Source organism: Torulaspora delbrueckii, chromosome 3 (genome assembly GCF_000243375.1).
Source record: "Torulaspora delbrueckii CBS 1146 chromosome 3, complete genome".
NCBI lineage: Eukaryota > Fungi > Ascomycota > Saccharomycetes > Saccharomycetales > Saccharomycetaceae > Torulaspora > Torulaspora delbrueckii.
Window position 1 is genome coordinate 810,289 of NC_016503.1, and position 23,076 is coordinate 833,364.

The 23,076-nt window shown below is 42.3% G+C and overlaps 10 protein-coding genes across 10 annotated transcripts; 9 read left to right on the plus strand and 1 right to left on the minus strand.

The window, feature by feature from the left end:
* Positions 1-316: 316 nt before the first annotated feature.
* Positions 317-3,385, plus strand: MET18 (Met18p; the record flags this gene model as incomplete). Its single annotated transcript, XM_003680502.1, has 1 exon — positions 317-3,385. The coding sequence occupies one exon, from the start codon at positions 317-319 to the stop codon at positions 3,383-3,385; it is 3,069 nt and encodes a 1,022-aa protein (XP_003680550.1).
* Positions 3,386-3,417: 32 nt separating this feature from the next.
* RRT14 (Rrt14p) lies at positions 3,418-4,044 on the minus strand (the record flags this gene model as incomplete). The annotated part of the gene is made up of 1 exon (XM_003680503.1): positions 3,418-4,044. One exon carries the CDS (start codon positions 4,042-4,044, stop codon positions 3,418-3,420), a length of 627 nt encoding a protein of 208 aa, XP_003680551.1.
* Positions 4,045-4,514: 470 nt separating this feature from the next.
* Positions 4,515-8,456, plus strand: STH1 (RSC chromatin remodeling complex ATPase subunit STH1; the record flags this gene model as incomplete). Its single annotated transcript, XM_003680504.1, has 1 exon — positions 4,515-8,456. The coding sequence occupies one exon, from the start codon at positions 4,515-4,517 to the stop codon at positions 8,454-8,456; it is 3,942 nt and encodes a 1,313-aa protein (XP_003680552.1).
* Positions 8,457-8,671: 215 nt separating this feature from the next.
* RPL9B (60S ribosomal protein uL6) lies at positions 8,672-9,247 on the plus strand (the record flags this gene model as incomplete). The annotated part of the gene is made up of 1 exon (XM_003680505.1): positions 8,672-9,247. The coding sequence occupies one exon, from the start codon at positions 8,672-8,674 to the stop codon at positions 9,245-9,247; it is 576 nt and encodes a 191-aa protein (XP_003680553.1).
* A 924-nt stretch (positions 9,248-10,171) lies between these two features.
* On the plus strand, positions 10,172-13,237 carry KGD1 (alpha-ketoglutarate dehydrogenase KGD1; the record flags this gene model as incomplete). Its single annotated transcript, XM_003680506.1, has 1 exon — positions 10,172-13,237. The coding sequence occupies one exon, from the start codon at positions 10,172-10,174 to the stop codon at positions 13,235-13,237; it is 3,066 nt and encodes a 1,021-aa protein (XP_003680554.1).
* A 262-nt stretch (positions 13,238-13,499) lies between these two features.
* On the plus strand, positions 13,500-14,375 carry AYR1 (acylglycerone-phosphate reductase; the record flags this gene model as incomplete). Its single annotated transcript, XM_003680507.1, has 1 exon — positions 13,500-14,375. The coding sequence occupies one exon, from the start codon at positions 13,500-13,502 to the stop codon at positions 14,373-14,375; it is 876 nt and encodes a 291-aa protein (XP_003680555.1).
* An 877-nt stretch (positions 14,376-15,252) lies between these two features.
* SIM1 (putative glucosidase SIM1) lies at positions 15,253-16,527 on the plus strand (the record flags this gene model as incomplete). The annotated part of the gene is made up of 1 exon (XM_003680508.1): positions 15,253-16,527. The coding sequence occupies one exon, from the start codon at positions 15,253-15,255 to the stop codon at positions 16,525-16,527; it is 1,275 nt and encodes a 424-aa protein (XP_003680556.1).
* A 1,114-nt stretch (positions 16,528-17,641) lies between these two features.
* Positions 17,642-18,694, plus strand: POG1 (Pog1p; the record flags this gene model as incomplete). The annotated part of the gene is made up of 1 exon (XM_003680509.1): positions 17,642-18,694. One exon carries the CDS (start codon positions 17,642-17,644, stop codon positions 18,692-18,694), a length of 1,053 nt encoding a protein of 350 aa, XP_003680557.1.
* Positions 18,695-19,225: 531 nt separating this feature from the next.
* QDR2 (cation transporter) lies at positions 19,226-20,899 on the plus strand (the record flags this gene model as incomplete). Its single annotated transcript, XM_003680510.1, has 1 exon — positions 19,226-20,899. One exon carries the CDS (start codon positions 19,226-19,228, stop codon positions 20,897-20,899), a length of 1,674 nt encoding a protein of 557 aa, XP_003680558.1.
* Positions 20,900-21,379: 480 nt separating this feature from the next.
* Positions 21,380-22,969, plus strand: AQR1 (Aqr1p; the record flags this gene model as incomplete). The annotated part of the gene is made up of 1 exon (XM_003680511.1): positions 21,380-22,969. The coding sequence occupies one exon, from the start codon at positions 21,380-21,382 to the stop codon at positions 22,967-22,969; it is 1,590 nt and encodes a 529-aa protein (XP_003680559.1).
* Positions 22,970-23,076: the final 107 nt, after the last annotated feature.

The window sequence follows — 23,076 nt, forward strand, 5'->3', positions numbered from 1 at the left end:
TCTTGCGTCTAACAGAAGGTTAAGGAGGGCGTTTTTCAGGGCGCACCATACGCTGATCGGTCATAGTAAAATAATACACTTAGTATCCCTCAACGTAGTTACTCATCATCGTTTGAGTAAAGCAAAGCGTTTAACTAAATTCAATAGCAAGCATCGACGAAAGACTCGTTTGGAATTATCAGGGCTTATCGTTGTATTATTCTAAAAAGCTTTGTATAAGTGTAGTCTCGGGCTATTTCGTCGAGGCGCCAATCGACATTTTAGTCACTTTCTAGGACCCTAACGCCACCTAGCTAACAAAACAAAGACACTAAATATGGATGGCTTAATAGTATCAGAGGATTTGGGGACAGCGATTATCTCATTCATTGCTAATGTGGACATCAATGATAAAAAGGCCGATCAAATAGCGTCGAACTTGAGTGAGAGTGTTATAAGAAAGCGCATCAAGCTTTTGGAGCTTGTTGTCGCCCTGAAAGAGCATTTGCTAGCCGATGAAGCTTCTCAAAGAAGGAAAGCACTTTATTGCTTGTCAAGCGTTCTGACTAAGCTACCGGAGGACCAATTGCTTAAGAACGAAGTATCTGTGATCTTCTCATTTTATCTGTCAAAGCTCGAAGATACAGAGCTCAGTAAAGAGGCTTACTCTGGACTGTCATCATTGGCAAAGATGAAGTACATCTCATTAGACAACACCAAAGACCTCGTCAAACACCTGAGTCAGAATTATAAACCCAGCTCATTTTTGGCACCGGTTAGATTCTTTGCTCTTCAATGCATGTCAAATATTTACGTGAGGAATGAATCGAAGTTGATTTCAGATCTGGCTTTCGCAGACGGTTATGTCAAGTGTTTCCTCCATGTTGCCAATGGCGAGAAAGATCCTCGTAACCTACTAATATCGTTCAAATTGAATCGTAGAATATCATCAACACTGAAGAACATCAGCAAGTTTAAAGAGGAGCTTTTTGATGTATTATTTTGTTATTTTCCCATTACTTTCAAGCCACCTAAGAATGATCCATATAAAATTTCGAACTCTGACCTTAAGCTGGAACTCAGGCTCGCTATATCTGCGACGCCTGAATTTGCCGAGGATGCATTTGGTAACCTGATCGATAAACTTACGGCATCTTCTTTCAATGTGAAGAATGACACACTGCTGACTCTAAAGGCATGTATCGACAACTTTGGAGGAGAATCGTTACTCAAGAACTGGCTTCCTTTGTGGAATGCACTCAAATTCGAAATCATACATAATAACGAAGGTGGAGAGACTACAATATCAAATGCAGAAAGTGGATCCCCAGACGTTAACAACTATCAAGCGGCGCTGGATGTTATAAAATCTTGCGCTTTACAACTGAGCGTATTCGATGTGGGGGCATTTGACAACTTCTTCTCACACGTTTTCGAGGAATTGAAGCCCAACTTCGTCTATGATAAGGATCTACGTCAAAGCTGTAGCATACTGGCAGCGATAGGGAGTGCCAACACGGTTACATTTGATAAAGTCATTGAAAACACATTGCCTTTATTTTTGAAGAGTAGTTCTAAAACTGCTAAACTGAAGTTGGTCATGATGAACTTGTCATTTTTCCTCGATTCTTACATCGTTGTTTTCAATGATGACAACACGCTACATGCGCAAGCCAGGAGCACGAATAAGCTAGCAGGATTCCAAGACGAAATTTTGATGATTCTAGGTAAAGCTTTGACTGGTACCTCCAAGGTCGAGACCACGGTACGGACGTTGTCAGTTATCCAATTCACAAAATTGGTCAAAATGAGAGATTATTTGAACAGAGATGAGATGGCTTTAATTATTCAATATCTCACGGAAACCATACTCACAGACACTAACAAGAACATTTACTATGCATGCCTAGAGGGACTGAAAACCATTGGCGACCTCCAAGAGGATTTACTTTACGAGATGTCTTTGAAGAAATTGCTTCAGCTTCTACCATCTGATTCAAAGGATAAAATGTTTCTCAGAGAAGATGAGCCCATTGAAAAGGAGAATATTTTGAAGGTCATATTAGATTTCACTAACTCAAAGCACCGACTGGTCAAAGAGAGTATTATCGGCCTTTCTGCCAAATTAAAAATTGTTGCGTCACACAAGGGTACCAGCGATTACTGCTTTTTACTGGCTTCATCGCTTTACACTTTACTAGCTAACAATGCGACACTTATTAGAGACACTGATGCGTCGGCCATCAAAGAAGCCACTGAGGCTCCGCTACTCGATATGATGACTAATACTACGGCGGTAACAATGGAAGATCATATCCTGACGCTTTTATCTAATGTCCTTTTCTTCATCGAACTAAAAACGCCTTTAGACACCCATCAACAACAATTAGTGAGATTCACAGAGCTCTTCGACAAGGACCTACAGATTTTTGAAAAGCCCAACCGTGGTGTGTTGCCGTTTGTCAAAATCTTAGGTGCTTTGAATAAAGAATGTGATTTCAAGGAATCAACCTCATTTTTTGAGAAAACAGTGCGCCTACTCAAGAAGAACAGCCTATCAATGTCTGAATTAGAAAGGTTAGGTTACCTTGAATTGCTTATGGTCTTAGTTAACAAATGGCTGAAAGAATCGACTGTTGAAGAATTTTCCAACTGGAATGACACTTCCGCCGTTAATCTGGAAGTTCTTACATGGATTGGCAAAGGCCTCATCATGAAAAACTCACCGATGGGTGTCAAGTTTCAACGTGGGTTGATTAAGGAACTAGGGAGAGAAGATGTGGGAGTTTTCGCAGCCAAGCTTTTTGAGGTGTTCGTCATAGATATAACGCCAATGAACAGATATAAGGGTATTTCATGGAACTGCAACACAAAATTGCTTTACAAACAAAAGTTCTTTAGCGAGATGTTCCCTCAACTGGTAGATCTTTACAAGAACAGCGCCGACCTGTCGACAAAATCCAACTACTTGACCGGCCTCTCTTTGATTCTAAAGCAAATTCCAAAAACGATTATTGAACCTTATATGGGCAATTTATTGCCACTATTGCTACAAGCACTGGAATTGCCAACCGCAGATGTCAAAGTATCGGCGCTGAGTACTTTGAAAGATACCGCTGAAAAATTTCATCAACTGGTAACAGAGCACGTCCAAACCTTATACACTACATTGCTGAAGCTGATAACACCGGGCAAACACAATAACGTCCAGGTAAGGCTTCTAGCTTTGGAGCTTTTACTGATTTTATCAAGTGTAGTTCCACTGAATTACAGTTTACCTTACAAGATAGATATCATCAGGGCTCTTGAACCAGTTCTGGATGACAATAGACGTATTGTGAGAAAGCAATGTGTTATCACAAGACAGGCATTTTTTGAGCTCGGCCAAGTGCCATTTGAACAGTAAATATTCCATATTAAAAGCACTTTTATAAAATACTAATCCTCATCACTACTATCTTCTTCATCACTGAGACCAACGGGCGCCAAACCCGGGGTCAATCCAGGATACCTACGGTCACTAACCGTTGGGTGAATATCTTCTTTGAATTTCTTAACCGTCTTCCGCCTCTTTTTACTTCTCTTTGCACTTTCTACTCCAGAATTTTGACTAATAATCTTCTGTTGCAATTCTCGCAGCGCTTCTTTATCTTCTTCCTCCAAATCCAACGACCTAGCCGTCCTGACGTTCCTGTTCACCAACTTGTTGAGGTACTTTTGCTCTTTCACTGTCAACGTACCGACTTTCTTATGCCTTTCCAGAACGCTAAGCTTGGCAAGTTGTTGTATTTTATCGTTTTCCACCTTATTGGCCCTCACTGCCCGCTTCTTCATCTTTCTCTGACGTTTCTTCAAACTTTCCACATCACGCTCCTGTAACTCGACAATTTTTTTCAAATTACGATCTATAAGTTGTGCTTTAGAACCTCTTACCTTTGTGGAGCTCTTCGGCCGCCTGCCATCAATACCGCTTGAAATCTTTTTAGCACCGGGAAGTAAGGTGCTCAGCAGACTGTTCACTGCAATATTAGCCTGTAATTCTGCGTGTTTTGAACTGGAAGACATCAGATGAATTGAATACGCCAGCTGAGTAGATAGATTTTACAGTACAACTCATCTCATCTCATCTCATCTCCTTCTCATTTAACTATGATAATTTTTCAAATCATGATTTGAAATCACGTGTCAGATAAAATTACCCGAATAGCTTTGAAAAAATTAAGGCCCGTTGAAAGTAGTAAAGTGGCGAAGATTTTCATCACAGGAAGTTGATGGATTCAAGTCAGAATTTACAGGTTCAGCTGAAGGTAAAGTAATACGAATAATCGACAAGATTCCTGGATCAACTGAAAAGGGAAAAAGAAAAAATACGAAAAACACGATAATAGACGTGAACAACACATACAGTTCAGCGGCTAGAGTGGTTTGAATTTGGTGTTTACAGGGGCAAACAACAATCTATCGCGCGAAGGCATTACAACTGTTAGAGCGAGTTGTCACCACATACAATTCAAAATCAGGCCAGAGTGCTAAGAATGAATACGGTGTCAGCCAATCCAACGGTGCTGCCTACAAATAAAGGCATGCTACCAACGAAGGAGAAAACAGAGATTCCAAGCATTCATATACCTAGGCCAGTCACTACTGCACAGTTAGAACAGCTGCTTTACCGTTACAGAGCTATTATTGAGAATAAGAAGGAGAACAAGCTAGAAATTGATGCCATCGAACGTACTTTGGGTGAAGTTTCAAGAGACCAGGATGTGTACATTCAACGTTTGGATAAATTGAGAAGCGGAATTAAGCAAGGAGTTTCCTACGATGATGATCTATTAGAAAGACAGTTACTGGCGTTGCAACTACTTGGAAAAGACTTGGACGTACCCGAAGAGCTTCTGCTAGATCAGGATGAGAACAGTTTGTCCGGTGCAAATTCTACCGATGAGTCGGAGAAACTGAGCCCAGTGAAGTGTTCACTCGATTTCGAAGAGAATGTCCAAAACCTTGGTTTGTCTGAGAAATTCACGAACTGCGCACCTACGAGGCTGGGCGATCCTTCCATTGAGTCAAGAGTTTCGTCTCGGATCGCCAAGAGGATAAGCGAGTTAGAAAGGTTACCAGCTAACCTTGGAACATATTCATTGGAAGATGCATTGGACTTTGTGACAAAGGATGACATTCCCTCAAGGATTGATGTGGCCAAAATTAGGGCTTTAATAGAACTTAAGGGTCTGAAACTCTTGACGAAACAGAAATCTTTGAGGCAGAAGCTTATCACCAATGTGACAAGCCAAGCTCACCATTCAATCCCATTTCTACGCGATTCACCTTTTACTGTTGCGGCACAACGGTCGGTGCAGGTGAGAAGTAAAACCATTGTTCCACAGACGGTAAGATTAGCCGAAGAATTGGAAAGACAGCAGTTACTGGAGAAACGTAAGAAGGAAAGGAATTTGCACATGAAAAAAGTCAATTCCATCGTGGACTTTGTCAAGGAGAAACAGTCGGAGACATGGTCGTATCGCGATCGTTGTCTACAGTTTGGTAGACTCGGCCAAATTGCTCACAACCAGATAGAGAAGGATGAGCAAAAGAGGATGGAAAGAACCGCAAAACAACGTCTAGCTGCTTTGAAGTCTAACGATGAAGAGGCTTATTTGAAACTCTTGGATCAAACAAAGGATACAAGAATTACTCAGTTGCTGAGACAGACCAACACCTTCTTGGATTCTCTAGCGCAAGCTGTCAAAGTTCAGCAGAATGAGGCTATGATATTAAGAGGTGAAGAAGTGCCACCAATCACAGACGAAGAAAGAGAAAAGGTTGATTACTACGAAGTTGCTCACAGAGTTAAGGAAAAAGTGACGAAGCAGCCCTCCATCTTAATCGGAGGTACCCTAAAAGAATATCAGATCCGTGGTTTGGAGTGGATGGTCTCCTTGTACAATAACCATTTGAATGGTATCTTGGCAGATGAAATGGGTTTGGGTAAAACAATTCAATCGATTTCTCTCATTACCTATCTTTACGAAGTCAAGAAAGAACCAGGTCCTTTCTTAGTCATCGTTCCTTTATCTACCATCACAAACTGGACATTGGAATTCGAAAAGTGGGCGCCTAGTCTGAACACCATCATTTATAAAGGTACCCCGAATCAAAGACGATCTCTTCAGTTCCAGGTCAGATCTGGGAACTTTGATGTGCTGTTAACAACATACGAATATATCATTAAGGATCGCTCAGTGCTAGCTAAACCTGACTGGGCGCATATGATCATTGATGAAGGTCACAGAATGAAGAATGCACAATCCAAGTTGTCGTACACCATAACGCATTACTATCATACTAGGAATAGACTGATTTTGACTGGTACTCCTCTACAAAACAATCTACCCGAACTGTGGGCTTTATTGAACTTTGTTTTACCGAAAATTTTTAACTCTGCTAAGACTTTTGAAGATTGGTTCAACACGCCATTTGCAAATACTGGCACTCAAGAAAAACTTGAACTTACAGAAGAAGAGACGTTATTGATTATCAGAAGATTGCATAAAGTTTTGAGACCATTTTTGCTGCGTCGTTTGAAGAAAGAAGTCGAAAAGGATCTGCCAGACAAGGTGGAGAAAGTCATCAAATGTAAACTCTCAGGGCTACAGCACCAATTGTATGAGCAAATGCTTAAGCATAATGCATTGTTCGTCGGAGCTGGTACCGAGGGAGCTACAAAAGGTGGTATTAAAGGTCTTAACAATAAAATCATGCAACTGAGGAAGATCTGTAATCATCCTTTCGTTTTTGATGAAGTGGAAGGTGTAATTAATCCAACGAGGGAAAACAGTCCACTACTTTATCGTGTTGCTGGTAAATTCGAATTGTTGGACCGTGTATTGCCCAAGTTCCGAGCTACAGGCCACAGAGTCCTGATGTTTTTTCAAATGACCCAGGTTATGGACATCATGGAAGATTTCTTGAGAATGAAGGGGTTAAAATATATGAGATTAGATGGTGGTACCAAGACCGAAGACAGAACAGATATGTTAAAAGACTTTAATGCTCCAAATTCTGATTATTTCTGTTTCCTATTATCTACTAGAGCAGGTGGTCTTGGTCTTAACTTGCAGACTGCCGATACTGTTATTATTTTCGATACTGACTGGAATCCTCATCAGGATTTGCAAGCTCAGGATAGAGCTCATAGAATTGGACAGAAAAATGAGGTTAGAATTTTGAGGTTAATCACCACTGATACGGTGGAAGAAGTCATTTTAGAGAGAGCTACCCAAAAATTAGATATTGACGGCAAAGTTATTCAGGCCGGTAAGTTTGATAATAAATCTACAGCAGAGGAGCAAGAAGCCTTTTTGAGAAGATTGATCGAAAGTGAATCTAGCAGAGATGAGGAAGACAAGGCTGAGCTCGATGACGATGAGTTGAATGAGATTTTGGCACGTAGTGAGGAAGAGAAAATATTGTTTGATAAGATGGATGAGGAAAGAGTACAGTTGGAAAATAAAGAAGCCAAATCAATGGGCCTCAAGCAGTCTCTACCGAGATTGATTGAAGTAGATGAGTTACCAGAAGTGTTCACGGAGGATATCACCGCTCACCTTCAACCTGAGCCGGTCGCTGTTGGTAGGATAAGAGAAAGAAAAAGGGTTTACTACGACGATGGTTTGACCGAAGAACAATTTTTGCAAGCGGTTGAAGATGAAAGCAGTACTCTGGAAGAAGCCATCGAAAAGAGACGTAAGGCTAGAGCAAAGAGACAAGGTGTAAGCAGTCCTCTTGGAGATGAGATCGGCACTTTGGAGAGCACTGCTGAACCTAGTATAAATGAGGCTCCAGCTGAAGAAGTAGTAGAAGAGGATGAAGAATCCTCTTTGGTTAAACCTAAACGAAAGTCTAGAAGTAAGAGAAGGAGGAGCGTCCCAGTTGCCGAGGACCAGAATGGCTTGGATGAAGCAGTTGACGAGGAAGGGACCGCTGCTGAAGTCAAGGAACCGGAAAAGAAGAAACCTAAGCTGAAGATCAAACTCACGTTAAAGAATGATCCTTTGACACCCGAAGAATCTGAAACTAACGGAGTAGCTAATTCAAAGGTGGATAAGAGTAAACAATCAAAGACCAAGAAGACCAAGAAGGCTCAAAACGAGCTTCTCCCTGTCGTTGAAAATCTACTCGCTTTAATGCGTGAACAGATCGACGAAACTGATGAACATCCACGCACAACCATATTTGAGAAACTTCCCTCTAAACGAGACTACCCTGATTATTACACTCTAATCAAGCACCCTATTGCTCTAGATATAGTTTTGAGGAATGCCAAGAAGGGACAATATAACAGTTTGGAAGATGTCAAACAAGATCTGCAAGTAATGTATGACAACGCCAAATTTTATAACGAGGAAGGCTCGTGGGTCTATAACGACGCCGAAAAGCTTAACGAATTCACTGATCAATGGTTTGAAAATAACTAAGTAACTATATGTTAGTTTTAAGCATGTACTATTTTGTTTTGAGAGGCATCGTAATTAACGAGCTGCTCGAGTTTATAGACGCACTCTCGTTGTGAAAAATTTTCAAAAGTATATAAGCGCGATGAAAAAGTAGCACCTTTCCATTCTTGTAGCGATTTCCTTCAATTTGTACTCTAGCGATTTAAACATTAGATCACTAAAGCGCTGATAGTAAAATGAAATTCGTCCAAACTGAACAATTCATTGAAGTCCCACAGGGTGTCCAGGTTAACATCAGATCGAGAGTCGTCAAGGTCACTGGTCCAAGAGGTATTCTAGTCAAGAACTTGAAGCACATCGATGTTACTTTCACCCAAATCAGTGAGAAGCAGATTAAAGTTGCTGTTCACAATGGTGACAGAAAGCACGTTGCTGCTTTGAGAACCGTCAAGTCTTTGGTCGACAACTTGATCACCGGTGTTACTAAGGGATACAAGTACAAGATGAGATACGTCTACGCGCATTTCCCAATCAACGTCAATGTTGTTGACAAGGATGGTAAGAAATTCATCGAGATCAGAAACTTCTTGGGTGACAAGAAGGTCAGGTTGGTTCCAGTCAGAGAAGGTGTTGATATCGAATTTTCCACTACTCAAAAGGATGAGATGGTTTTATCCGGTAACTCGGTCGAAGATGTTTCTCAAAACGCTGCTGATGTTCAACAAATCTGCCGTGTCAGAAACAAAGATATCCGTAAGTTTTTGGATGGTATCTATGTCTCTGAAAAGGGTGTCATCGAGCAAGAAAACTAATCTGAGTTCGAAAATTCTGTATAAATTTACATAGCGCGCATTCGATTCTCAGCTGCGCACCCATTTCTGGTGGGTTGCTCAGCTGCTTAGGGATCACTTGGAGCATGCCGCTCCTGGTGAACCTACAGGCTAACGTTCCTAGTGCTCAGACAAATGAAGAGCCACTCATTTACGTTAGCCACTCTTCTAATTCTACTGATCTCTTCTACAACTGAAAGCGTTGTTGCGTACCTTTTCTTTCACATCTTGATTTCGCCGTACTACCAATAAAGTTCAATTGCTCCAGGTGGATCAACCAGCTTTATTCAGTGACATAACTACCTAAAACATCTAAGCGATGACATCCAACGATATCGGACCCGATACTTTAAGGCTTCTCCGTTCTCGCATCCGATGTTCGGATGCGAAGAGGCTGTCGCCGCTATGCACTATCGAGGATTATAGGTCAAGGATTTTTGGATATGGGGGAGTCTGGAGAGACACCTAACAAGAGAGGGCAGGGCATAGCGGTATTGACTCTTGGCCTATTGCTCCGGGTTTTGGTAAAAGTAACGCATTCACGGGCGATTCTAAGGCTATAAATCTATTCTGCTTAACTATTGGTAATCTTCGCTTCTCGATATATCGTACCTTGAGTATATTTGATTTTCTTTGTTCTTCTGACTGCTTTAATTTTCGTTCCAGTCTTCCTGACCAATAACAAAAAGCTTTTGAATCTAGGCCGCCCCCGTATTTGAAAGATCAGTGAGCAAGCAGGCGAAGAGGCTAAGAAGAGAGAAGACAAATACAGTCGATCATTTTTGTAACTGTTGAGTAGTAAAGACTGGTCTTTTTCCGAATTCAAACTTTTTAAGAGTTGTCACAAGCGGTCCATACAACTAGTTTGTTACACACGCCACCCACCCCCTTTCTCAACTGGATAAGATGTTGAGATCGATTTCATCGTCTCGTACTGCCTCCGGCAGGCTTTTGAAAAGCTGCCTGCTGAGAAGGACAACTATAGGCAGAAGTTCTGCCGGCGTGGTTGTGCCATTTGGATTTACAAGCAAGAGATGTTTTGCTTCAGGTACTGATACATTTCTGTCTACATCCAATGCCAACTATATCGATGAAATGTACGAAGCCTGGAAGAATGATCCTTCTTCCGTTCATGCATCTTGGAATGCTTATTTCAAGAACATGGGCAATACGAATATTTCACCTGCCAGTGCATTTCAGGCACCACCAAACTTGGTAGGTGGCCCAACTGGGTCAGAGAACTTGCCTCTGGACAAAGGAGTTGGTAGTGTGGATGAGAATGTTATGACCCATTTGAAAGTGCAACTACTATGTAGAGCTTATCAGGTGAGAGGTCATTTGAAAGCTCATATCGATCCCTTGCAAATTTCATTCGGGGATGATAAGTCTAAACCAATTCCAAAAGAATTGACATTGGAATATTATGGTTTCACCGAGCGTGATTTGGACAAAGAGATCAACCTTGGGCCAGGTATTCTACCAAGATTTGCCAAGGATGGTAGAACAAAGATGACCTTGAGAGAGATTGTTAATGCGATGGAAAAATTGTACTGTCGATCATACGGTATTCAATACACTCATATCCCATCAAAGGAAAAATGTGAATGGCTAAGAGAGAGAATTGAGATCCCAACTCCTTTCCACTACACTATCGATCAAAAGAGACAAATCTTGGACAGGCTGACTTGGTCTACTTCCTTCGAGTCTTTCTTATCGACAAAATTCCCAAATGATAAAAGATTTGGTTTGGAAGGTTTGGAAGCAGTTGTGCCAGGTATCAAGACCTTGATTGACCGTTCCGTTGAAATGGGTGTTGAAGACGTTGTGTTAGGTATGGCTCATCGTGGTAGACTAAACGTTCTGTCCAATGTGGTGCGTAAGCCAAATGAGTCTATCTTCTCAGAATTTACCGGTTCTAGTTCTCAGGACCAAGCTGAAGGATCTGGTGATGTCAAATACCATCTGGGTATGAACTACAAGAGACCAACCACTTCCGGTAAGTACGTTAATTTATCCTTGGTTGCCAACCCTTCCCATTTGGAAGCTCAAGATCCTGTCGTTTTGGGTAGAACAAGATCTATTCTTTACGCTAAGAATGACTTAGAAAACAAGGCAAAGGCAGTCTCTGTTCTATTACATGGTGATGCTGCATTCGCAGGTCAAGGTGTTGTCTATGAGACTATGGGTTTTGTCAACTTGCCAGAGTACTCGACTGGTGGTACTATTCATGTCATCACCAACAATCAAATTGGTTTTACCACTGATCCAAGATTCGCTAGATCCACTCCATACCCATCCGATCTGGCCAAGGCTATCGACGCACCAATCTTCCATGTTAACGCAAACGATGTGGAGGCCGTCACTTTCATCTTCAACCTAGCTGCTGAATGGAGGCAAACTTTCCATACCGATGCCATCATCGATGTCGTTGGCTGGAGAAAGCACGGTCACAACGAAACTGATCAACCTTCCTTTACTCAACCTTTGATGTACCAAAAGATTGCCAAGCAAAAGTCCGTAATTGACGTTTACACCGAAAAACTGGTGGTTGAGGGCTCTTTCACAAAGGCTGATATTGAGGAGCACAAAAAATGGGTTTGGAACCTCTTTGAAGAGGCCTTCGAGAAGGCCAAGGATTATAAGCCAACTTCAAGAGAATGGTTAACCGCCGCCTGGGAAAATTTCAAATCTCCTAAAGAATTGGCTACTGAGATTTTGCCTCACGAGCCTACCAACGTCCAAGCTGATACTTTGAAGGAAGTGGGTAAGGCAATTTCTTCATGGCCAGCAGACTTTGAAGTTCACAGAAACTTGAAGAGAATTTTGAATAACAGAGGTAAATCCGTTGAGAGCGGTAACGGTATCGACTGGTCCACCGGTGAAGCATTGGCTTTCGGTACTTTGGCTCTCGAAGGTTATAATGTCAGAGTTTCTGGTGAAGATGTTGAAAGAGGTACTTTCTCTCAACGTCATGCTGTTCTACATGATCAAAGCTCAGAAAAAATTTACACCCCATTGAAGAACCTAAGCGAGAAGCAAGGTGATTTCACAATTGCTAACTCCTCCCTATCCGAATATGGTGTTATGGGTTTCGAATACGGTTACTCTTTGACTGATCCAGACAACTTTGTTATGTGGGAAGCTCAATTTGGTGATTTTGCTAACACTGCCCAAGTTATCATCGATCAATTTATCGCTGGTGGTGAACAAAAATGGAAGCAACGTTCCGGTCTAGTGCTCTCTCTACCACACGGTTATGATGGCCAAGGTCCAGAACACTCTAGTGGTAGACTCGAAAGATTCCTACAATTGGCTAACGAAGATCAAAGATTCTTCCCATCAGAGGAGAAATTGCAAAGACAACATCAGGATTGTAACTTCCAAGTGGTTTACCCAACAACTCCAGCAAACTTGTTCCACATTCTAAGAAGACAACAACACCGCCAGTTCCGTAAGCCATTGATCTTGTTCTTCTCGAAGCAATTGCTGCGTCACCCATTGGCAAGATCAGAGTTATCTGAGTTCAGTGAAGGTTCCTTCAAATGGATTATTGAGGATGGTGAGCATGGCAACAGCATCGGCACCAAGGAAGAAACAAAGAGATTGGTTTTAATGACAGGTCAAGTTTACACTGCTTTGCACAAGAGACGTGCTGATTTAGAAGACAAAACCACCGCCTTTTTGAAGATTGAACAACCACATCCATTCCCATTTGCTCAACTGCGCGATGCTATCAACTCTTATCCAAATCTGGAAGATATCGTATGGTGTCAAGAGGAACCTTTGAACATGGGTTCTTGGTCCTACGCGGCTCCTAGATTGGCTACCGTCTTGAAGGAGACTGACAATTACAAGGGTCACGCCGTTAGATACTGTGGTAGAAACCCAAGTGGTGCAGTAGCTGCTGGTAACAAGGCTCTACATTTGGCGGAAGAGGATGCTTTCTTGAAGGAGGTCTTCAATTCGTCATGATTGCTTTCGAATCGTTTTATTTATTTTATTCTTATTCTTTATCTATATGACGAGATGATCAAGTTACACTTCTATGTATATAAAATATCTTCGATTTTACTCTCTTGATGTGTGAGAATCTTCAAAATTTCAACCTCGCGCGCTGAACCCCACTTGCAAAAGCTATAAGGGATTTGCTCCACTGCACTAATCATTAAAATTTGGAAGAAACTTTCAAGATAAGACGTCAAAGATATAGAAAGTATCTGACTAAGAAGAGAATATGACGACTGAAAATTCAAGAAAGATTGCTGTGGTTACTGGCGCATCATCAGGTATCGGATTTGCTATCGCTAGGGAGTTGGCACAAAATGGTTACAAAGTGTATGCGTGCGCCAGAAGAGTGGAACCAATGGAGAAGCTGGCAAAGGAGTTTGAATCAGGTGTAATTATTCCCTATCGTTTGGATGTGACTAATGGGGACGAAATCTTAGAGCTAAAGCGCACTCTAGCTGCTGAATTGCCATATCGGAAACTAGACTTGCTGTACAACAACGCTGGACAAAGTTGTACATTCCCGGCTATAGATGTCACTAACGATATGGTTGAACAATGTTTCAAAGTTAACGTGTTTAGTCATGTCAACATGTGTCGTGAATTGGCTCAGTTTCTGATCAACGCTAAAGGAACCATTGTGTTTACCGGCTCGATCGCCGGTATCGGTGTACTACCTTTCTCAAGTATCTATGCTGCCTCAAAGGCTGCTATCCATCAGTATGCTCGTGACTTGCATCTCGAAATGAAACCGTTGGGTGTAAGAGTGATCAATGCCATCACTGGTGGTGTCAATACCGACATCGCCGACAAGAGACCCCTACCAGCTACCTCTATGTACAATTTCAAAGAGAGTATGGAAGTGTTTCAGCACAGACAACAAATGGCTAAAAGGCACTCACCTATGACCGCTGAAGCCTACGCAGAGAAACTTGTTCGCGACATCTTGAGCAACAGAGATCCCGTAGATGTCTACAGAGGTACGTTCGCCTCTAGGATGTCCTGGGCAATTCTCTTCGTTCCTTACTGGGTTCTAGAATGGGTCGTTAACAGAAAATTTGGCATGAACAAAATCTACAAAGTTCTAAGACAAAAGAAAGAGTAATCCCCCCGCCCTGACGTCAAAACGTCGAATTATCTACTCTAAATCTACCAGAATCTACCATAATCTGCCGCACTGGCTTTTTTGTTTACCATTTGGCTGTTTATTTTGTTCGAGATCTGTCGCATTCGGGCAGACGAAACGTCGGTGACGCTGGGTGTCGCCGTCAGAGAAAAAAATATACAAACCAAGCAAGCACAATTTTTTTAAACTTCTTGTCGCAACTTTAGTACATAAAGAACCACACAGACCACACACGACAAAGAATTTAGTCCGAGTTTGATCTGAAAGACGACTACGAGCATACTGCTACACTCCTTTTAAACCTTCCAACTATTTACATTCCTTTTTGAGCCTCCTACAAGCTCTCTATCCAACTACTTTACTTTCCTTTACTATACGTTATTATCCAAGTCTAAGGCTTCATTTGATTCTAGCCTAACAGTATGTTTGACTCCAATTGCTAACTAACTACATTCATCAGATCAATCGTCTCTTGTCTCTGCCAAAACAACAACCCCTATCCATACGATCCCAACGTGCTTGACCTGTGAAACTTGTCAAAACAAAGGACAGAATGGCTGGTTATCGTTTCGTGCCAGCCATTTTTGATTGTTGAAACGCCGGAAAGACTTTATTTTTAGTTTTTCCGGTTTGGTTTTCGCGATTTCGCGTATTCCTAATAATATTGCAAGATCTTGAATAAAATCAGATATGAGATCTGATCTGTCGATCATTGGGGTTGGTCTTTGACAGGAGAGTTCTGAATCGTTGTGTTTCGACAAGATTGATCCAGGTTGAAGATAGCTATTAAAAAGTCCAGCTTTACTAACAATTATACAATTTGCAGAATTCCAATTAAAAGTAATTGAACCAAAAAATGAAATTTTCCACTGCTTTAGCCACCACTTTGATTGGTGCTAATGCTATCGTGTCTGCTTTGCCTCACATGCATGTAAAGCGTGACGAAGACTGTGTTACTACCGTTACTGACGCTCATCAACACAAGAGAGCTGTCGCTGTTGAATACGTTTACCAGACAGTCACTGTTGATGGTCATGGTCAGACCGTTGGAAGAATCAGTGCTGTCACTGAGAGTCAAACCGCTGTTCCAACCACTTTGACCCCTTCGACTTCTTCTGCCGAGGCTACCACCACCTCATCTCCAGCCACTGCTGTGACTTCTTCCTCCTTCGAGCAAAAGACCACTTCCACCACTTCTTCCTCGAAGACTGCTGAAACTAGCACAACTAGCACTTCAAGCTCCTCGGCAAAGGTAGGAAGTTCCACTTCTTCCTCTGCCAAGGCTACCTCCACTTCAACCAGTTCTGGTGGCATTTACGGTGACTTGGCTGCTTTCTCTGGTCCAACGGAGAAATTCCAAGATGGTACCATCCCATGTAGTCAATTTCCAGCAGGCCAAGGTGTGGTTGCCATTGACTGGATCAACCAAGGTGGTTGGTCTGGTATTGAGAACCCAGACACTTCCACCGGAGGTAGTTGTGCTGATGGTTCTTACTGTTCTTACGCCTGTCAAGCCGGTATGTCCAAGACTCAATGGCCATCTAGTCAGCCAGCTGACGGTAGATCTATTGGTGGTCTATACTGTAAAAATGGTATGTTGTACCGTTCTAACACTAACAACGATTACCTGTGTGAATGGGGTTATCCATCCGCTTATGTTGTCTCTCAGTTGAACCAAGGTGTTGCCGTCTGTAGAACCGACTACCCAGGTACTGAAAACATGGTCATTCCAACTTACGTTGGTGCTGGTCAATCTCAACCTTTGACTGTTGTTGACCAGGACACTTACTACACCTGGCAAGGAATGAAGACTTCGGCTCAATACTACGTCAACAACGCCGGTGTCTCTCTCGAAGATGGTTGTGTCTGGGGTAACGCAGGTTCTGGTATCGGTAACTGGGCTCCAATGAACTTTGGTGCCGGTCACACTAACGGTATCAGCTACCTGTCCTTAATTCCAAACCCAAACAACAGAACTCCATTGAACTTCAACGTCAAAATCGTCGCTTCCGATTCTTCCTCTGTGGTCCAAGGTGAATGTAAATACGAAAACGGTGTTTACAATGGCAGCGGTTCTGATGGTTGTACCGTTGCTGTCACTTCTGGTTCCGCTCACTTTGTTCTATACTAAGTGTTGAATTTTTTTTCTCGGCCTTTTTTTCCAATGTAGTTCAAGCGAATCTGTCCCATCCAATTTTAAAAGCTGTTAATTCAGCTAAATTCAGCGTTTTTTTGTTATGTCTTTGGTTGCAGTCACATTATGGGTCGGTTTTAACAAAATGTTTCCGCCCGTTTGTATCTTTGCCTTCTTTTTTTCTACTCCCTCTCTATATCGCATATGTGTGTAGCTTCTTCAAGGCAGATTTGTATCATTACTATTACCAGTTATAGTGCTATCAACCGTAGGCAAATAATAACTACACGTCGACGACTTTTGCAGCTCAGACGTGGTAGGAGGGCCTTTTTTTGCAACTGTAGGAATAGGCAACACAATACCACCAAAACAGGAAATAAATGTAACTCTGACAAACGGATCGCGTCTTTAGAGGTAATTTAGCATGCAACTTTCAAAGTCTTGACAGTCCAAGAATGTTAAGAATCGTTCTGGCCCCTCTGGAATGAATGGAGGCGCTGTTTTAGGCCACAAATGAACGATGTAAATCCGTTCAATGGAGCGGAATGGGACGGGGAGGCAATCTAGCCCGCAAAAAGTGGACAATATTGGACTAAAGAAACCGTTTGATGCATGCATCTGTTCTTTCGTAAAGCTGCTTTTACTCTTTCCGTCAAGCTAGGACTAGAATGGCAATATCCAAGAAAATTGACGTAGTTTCAGGCCTGTAGAAGGTGTGCCAGGAATAGCGTAAGGTCCAAATTGGGAAAGCTATGGATTTGATGGAATCCCCAGGCAACTAAAGCCTCTATTTCCTCTTTGTCAGTTTCCCAATTTTCACCATTTTTTAGGATGAGCCTGCCCTCACTGTTGGACTTAGAGGAATCGCCGAAATGTTGCAGAGCCAGGAGCTCCCCAGTCAAGAAGTCTTTAGTCCTGATTTAGTAGAGTACCACACTTAATAGTGGCTTTGAATTGAGGAGATTGAGTATTGGATTTGCACCTCCGCCTTCGCACCTGCAGTGGATCACCTTCAAAGACGGTTGCTGAACAGAGGCGACATAGAGGAGAGAAGAGTTAAGGCAAAGAGAGTGGCAGCAAGGAAGTGCTTATCATATAAATATATGCATAAATGCAGGATTCTTCTACAAACAAGCAAGATTTTGGCCTTCCAGAACGGGAGTTATCCGATGAGCTGGAAAATAGGAAGATCAAACTAAAGGTTGAGGATCCAGCAAGCGGTTCGGCAGCTGGTAGGACTTCTGATTTGAAGAGAACATTCATGGCAGAAGTTGGACTGGAGAAATATGTCGAGTTAGCGGAAACGGATGAGGACATTTTCAATAAACTTTTAGAGCTCCGCATAGAACAGAAGCGCAAAGAGGTTGAAGAGTTGCGAGATAGCAACCTCAGAACACTGAACATTGTAATCGGTAAATGCATTGAAAGCGATAAAATATCTGACGATATTATCAGAACACTGCTGGATGTTGTTAACCTACCGCATCGGGGTGAACCCAATCCTTCATCAAGTTTAAAAAGAAGAAAGCGGAATTCTCCAGCGATGAGTCCAAGAGGTCATCGTCGGATCGCATCTGAAGTTGCATCGATTAATACTAACCAAGCACAAGTGCAAAGCATGCCAAGCCCATATTCCATACTGTATCACAATGTTCCTGGGCCTACACCATGGCTTCCCCAGCATTACAATACCCCATTGCAAACACAGTATCAATTTCAGAATTCTGTCCCAGCGGGACTGGGAGTGAGGACCGGAAGATCAAGGGAAGCTAGCATACTTCAGAATAATGAGAATCAGAAAAGCGATCAGTTCCATTCATTCTCCCCCGCAAATTTAGTGACCACAGGTAACTCCGGTATCAGTGGGCATCACCCTGGTGCGCTGAGCAGCCGGCCTTCTTTGATGGGCGTTCCCACCGAGTCACCGGCAAGAGGAGTATCTGGATATTTGCAACCTCCACAACAAATACAACCACATTATGGGATTAAAACAGACCCCATACCACAAAGAAGATTTGCAAGCCACCAACGATCACAAAGCGCTAATTTTATCAATGGGCCTCAAACTCACATGGCGAAATCGCCAATAAACGAGCTTCACGCTTCACCACAGAAACCGATCAATTTTTTGATCCATACACCTAAACATCCTCCGCCATCGTGAGCAGCTTACTTGACAAACAACACAGGAATCTCACTAAAAATTCGTTTGTGTCGGGAACAGCATATTCTCTTTTGCAAAAATTTTCACCATCGTGAGCATTCTGTCGCTACCTCATCTCATATAATATTATACTTTGGATTAAGTGTAATGATAGAGTTTACTACAAAGGCGCAGGTAGTTACGCATCTGACCACTCTCTTGGATATGTGATTTCAAGAAGGAGTTCAGACTAATAGTGGATTAATTACTAATTGTACAGAATTAGGGCCGTCGAAGGTCTTATTCTAATTGTATGAAGTGTTGGAAACTAGTTGTTGTGTAGAAAAGCCGAATTTTAAATGACATCACTTCTCTGACCAATTTCGCCAAGCATTTTATTATTTGTCATCTTCGCTTATCGAAGAAAAAATAAACTTTGGTTATATATATATCATCAAGCAACTTAAATGCAGATTAGTGACAAGTGAAAGATATTCATGGTATTCTTCAAGGAGATCCTGGACCCTTCTCTTAATCTCAGGTAGTGCTGCTATGAATAATAACGAGAAGGAGGATATTAGAAAAACTCCGACGGAAAAGGATACTGAATCGAAACATGAAAGGCTGTCGCTTCCCGGTGATAATGAATCCATGTGCTCAATAGATGTAGAGCAAAGTTCATGTACTAGGACAAAATCTGCAAGGCTCGAGCCCCATTATACTTCACCACCATACTCTAGGTTTGGACGCCGAGAGAAGTTTTTACTGGTTGTTCAATGTGCCTTCACAGGATTTTTCTCGACTATAGCTGCTGCAATTTACTATCCGGTCTTGACAGTGATTGAGGATTTATTTGATATATCTGAAGAGAAGGTTAATATCACAGTGGTTGTCTATTTCATCTTCCAAGGCATATCGCCAACCCTGATGGGAGGATTGGCGGACTATCTTGGGCGGAGACCCATTGTGATACTGTCAGTCTTGGTTTACTTCTCCGCTTGTGTTGGATTAGCATGTTCCCAGTCGTACGCTCAGATTATTGCATTGAGGTGCTTACAAGCGGCTGGAATATCTCCAGTGATCGCTATAAATAGTGGAATAATGGGCGATGTCACTACCAGAGCAGAAAGAGGCGGATATGTTGGCTATGTTTCTGGTTGTCAAGTCGTAGGCAGCGCGTTCGGTGCCCTAATTGGCGCTGGCCTATCCTCAAGGTGGGGTTGGAGATCTATCTTTTGGTTCTTAGCCATCGGATCTGGGGCTTGCCTTGTAGCTACGGTTCTTTTTTTACCTGAGACTAAGAGAACAGTCGTTGGTAATGGATCAGTCACACCCAAGTCAGTCATTAACAAGTCGCCTTTGCTAGTCATCCCAGTTGCTAGACATAGGCTCCATCTCGATAATCCAGATATTGAAACGCTGGAGAATTCGACTCCGCTGAATCTTTTGGCACCTTTTGCCGTCCTTAAGATTCCCGAGGTTGCTTTACTACTTACCGTGGCCGGCTTGCAGTTCGCAACTTGGACCACTCACCAGACCGCATTAACGACCGCTTTGAGCAAACATTACCACCTGTCTGTAGCCAAGATTGGTCTATGTTTCTTACCAGCCGGTATCTGCACGCTGATAAGTGTTGTTACCTCAGGAAGGTACTTGAATTGGAACTACAGGGGCAAAATAAAGCGTCATAAGGAATGGTTGAAAACACAAGAGGAGCTTCTATTGGAAGAATACGCGGGGGACATCGAGCGTGTTAGAGAGAAAATGGAAAACGACTGTCACTACACCTTCAACATCTTCCGAGCCAGGTTACAACCTGCGATTTTCACTGTGCTGTTAAGCAGTGCAGGGTTTATCTCTTATGGATGGTGTTTACATGTGAAAGCTCCATTAGCTGCTGTCCTCTGCATGAGTGCATTCGCATCGCTTTTTTCCAACTGTATTTTGACAATGTCAGTTACGTTGATTGTCGATGTATTTCCATCAAAAGCATCTACTGCTACTGGGTGCCTAAATTTATTCAGATGCATTTTTTCGGCGATCCTTATCGCAACGTTGACTCGGATGACTAACAAGATGACTAGTGGTGGCGTTTTCACATTTTTGGGCGCATTAACGGCCCTATCTTGTTCATTGCTACTAGTAATAATTGCACAAGGTAAGAAGATTTCTCACAAGAGACGTCAACAGGAGAAAAGGCTGCTCGAGGGGAAGACAGAGACATAACACCAACATAATTCACTCAAGCTGCACAAGATTGTCACCATCGGGAGTCGCCCGCCCGATTAAATTTCACATGGGACTTGCAACGCAGCTAGGTAGTCGCGGGTGCGAAGGGCCCAGGATCCATAATGACGAGCCGATAATTCCCTCCACGTTGACAGGAGAACCAGCAGAGAACATCCACATATACTTCACACAGATATCTGTGAGCATGATCTTCTGTCATGTGTTGAAGTCGGGAGTTGACGCCATCGGAAGAACTGGCACGACTTGTTCCGAAATCTGTAGACCAACCGGAAAAATTAAATCATCGGAAAATTTTCGAGAATGGCTGCGTAGGGTCGCTATGCCAACACGGGATATGTAGGGATTAGCTTCCGATAAAAGGAATAAGTAGAGCAGACTATATAAATGTCAATTATCTAATATTTTTGAAGCGAGATGGTTTAGAAGGTTTGGATAACCAAGTCACACATAAGAGAGATGTCGAATGAAAGCATAGAGAATGACGATATTTCAATTGAGTCGGGCGAAGTTCCTCGCTTGATTCACGGCGATGATTCAACTAAGCACGGCGATATGGTTATGACGAATGACAAGCCGATTGAAAATAATGGTACGATATCGAGAAATGAAGCCCCATACACACTGCTGAGTTACGGCCAAAAATGGGGTATGGTTGCTCTGCTAACGATGTGCACATTTTGGTCATCGTTAGGCTCTCCAATTTACTATCCCGCTCTAAGGCAACTGGAAAAAGAATTCAACATCGATGAGGATAAGGTCAACGTCACAGTGGTCGTTTACTTACTATTTCAAGGTATAGCACCTACATTTAGTGGTGGGTTGGCAGATATCTACGGACGGAGACCCGTTATTGTCATCGGTATGATTATCTATGTGGCTGTTTCTGTCGGATTGGCATGTTCCAATTCATATGGTGTCCTTGTGTTCTTGAGAATTCTTCAAAGTGCTTGCATTTCGCCCACCATCGCCATTAGTTCTGGTTTCGTTGGTGATTTCACCTTAAAATTTGAAAGAGGAACATTTGTTGGTGCCACATCTGGTTTTGCCCTGCTGGGACAAGCTTTTGGATCATTGATTGGAGCAGCTCTAGCGGCAGCCTGGGATTGGAGAGCCATCTTTTGGTTTTTGGTGATTGGTTGTGGTGTGTGTATGTTGATCATCTTCACACTCTTACCGGAGACTAAGAGAACACTAGTGGGTAACTTATCAGTTAAACCAAAAAATATCTTGAATAGAGCACCCATTTTCTTATTGAAACCTGTTCAGAAAAGGTTCAAATATGACAACCCTGATTATGACACCTTGGATCCAAATGTCCCCAAGTTAGACCTTACATCTGCTCTGAAGATCACTGCTCAACCAGAAATCATCTTATCGTTGTTCCCAGCCGGTTTGCAATTTGCCATGTGGACATTAATGCTGTCCGCCATTTCTTCAGAATTGAGTGCTAACCCATACAACTACAAGCTAACCATCATTGGTGTGTGTTATTTACCTGCAGGTATCGGTGGTCTTGTTGGGTCGTTTATCACTGGTAGAATCATTGATATCTTTTACCGTAAACTGACCAAGAAGTTTGAACAAGACAAGGAGAACGGCACAATACCCCAGGAGACAGAGTTCAATGTGATCAGAGCACGTTTACTTGCTGGGGTACCACAAAATTTCATCGCGGTGGTCTCATTCTTGTTATTTGGTTGGAGTGTCGATAAAGGTTGGAGGATCCCAGCTGTGCTAATAACTTCGTGTGTCAGTTCCTTCTGCGCCATGAGTACTCTATCGACATCCTCCACCTTATTAGTGGATTTGTACCCTGGTAAATCCTCTACCGCTACGAGTTGTTTCAACTTCATCAGATGTACACTAAGTGCAATCTTTATGGGTTGTTTCGCGAAGATGAAAACATCGATGACCGTTGGTGGTACGTTTACATTCATGTGTGGATTAGTGTTTATCGGCAATTTCCTACTGCTAATACCTATGAGATACGGTATGAAATGGAGAAACGAGAGAGCATTGAAAGCTGAATTAAAAAGCAGCATGTAACCTTACATTTATAGACTTTGCATAGAATAATAGTAATAATATTAATAACTTAATAATCATGATGCCTGAATGACTATTTATTTATAGGAAAGTAGGTTTACATAACG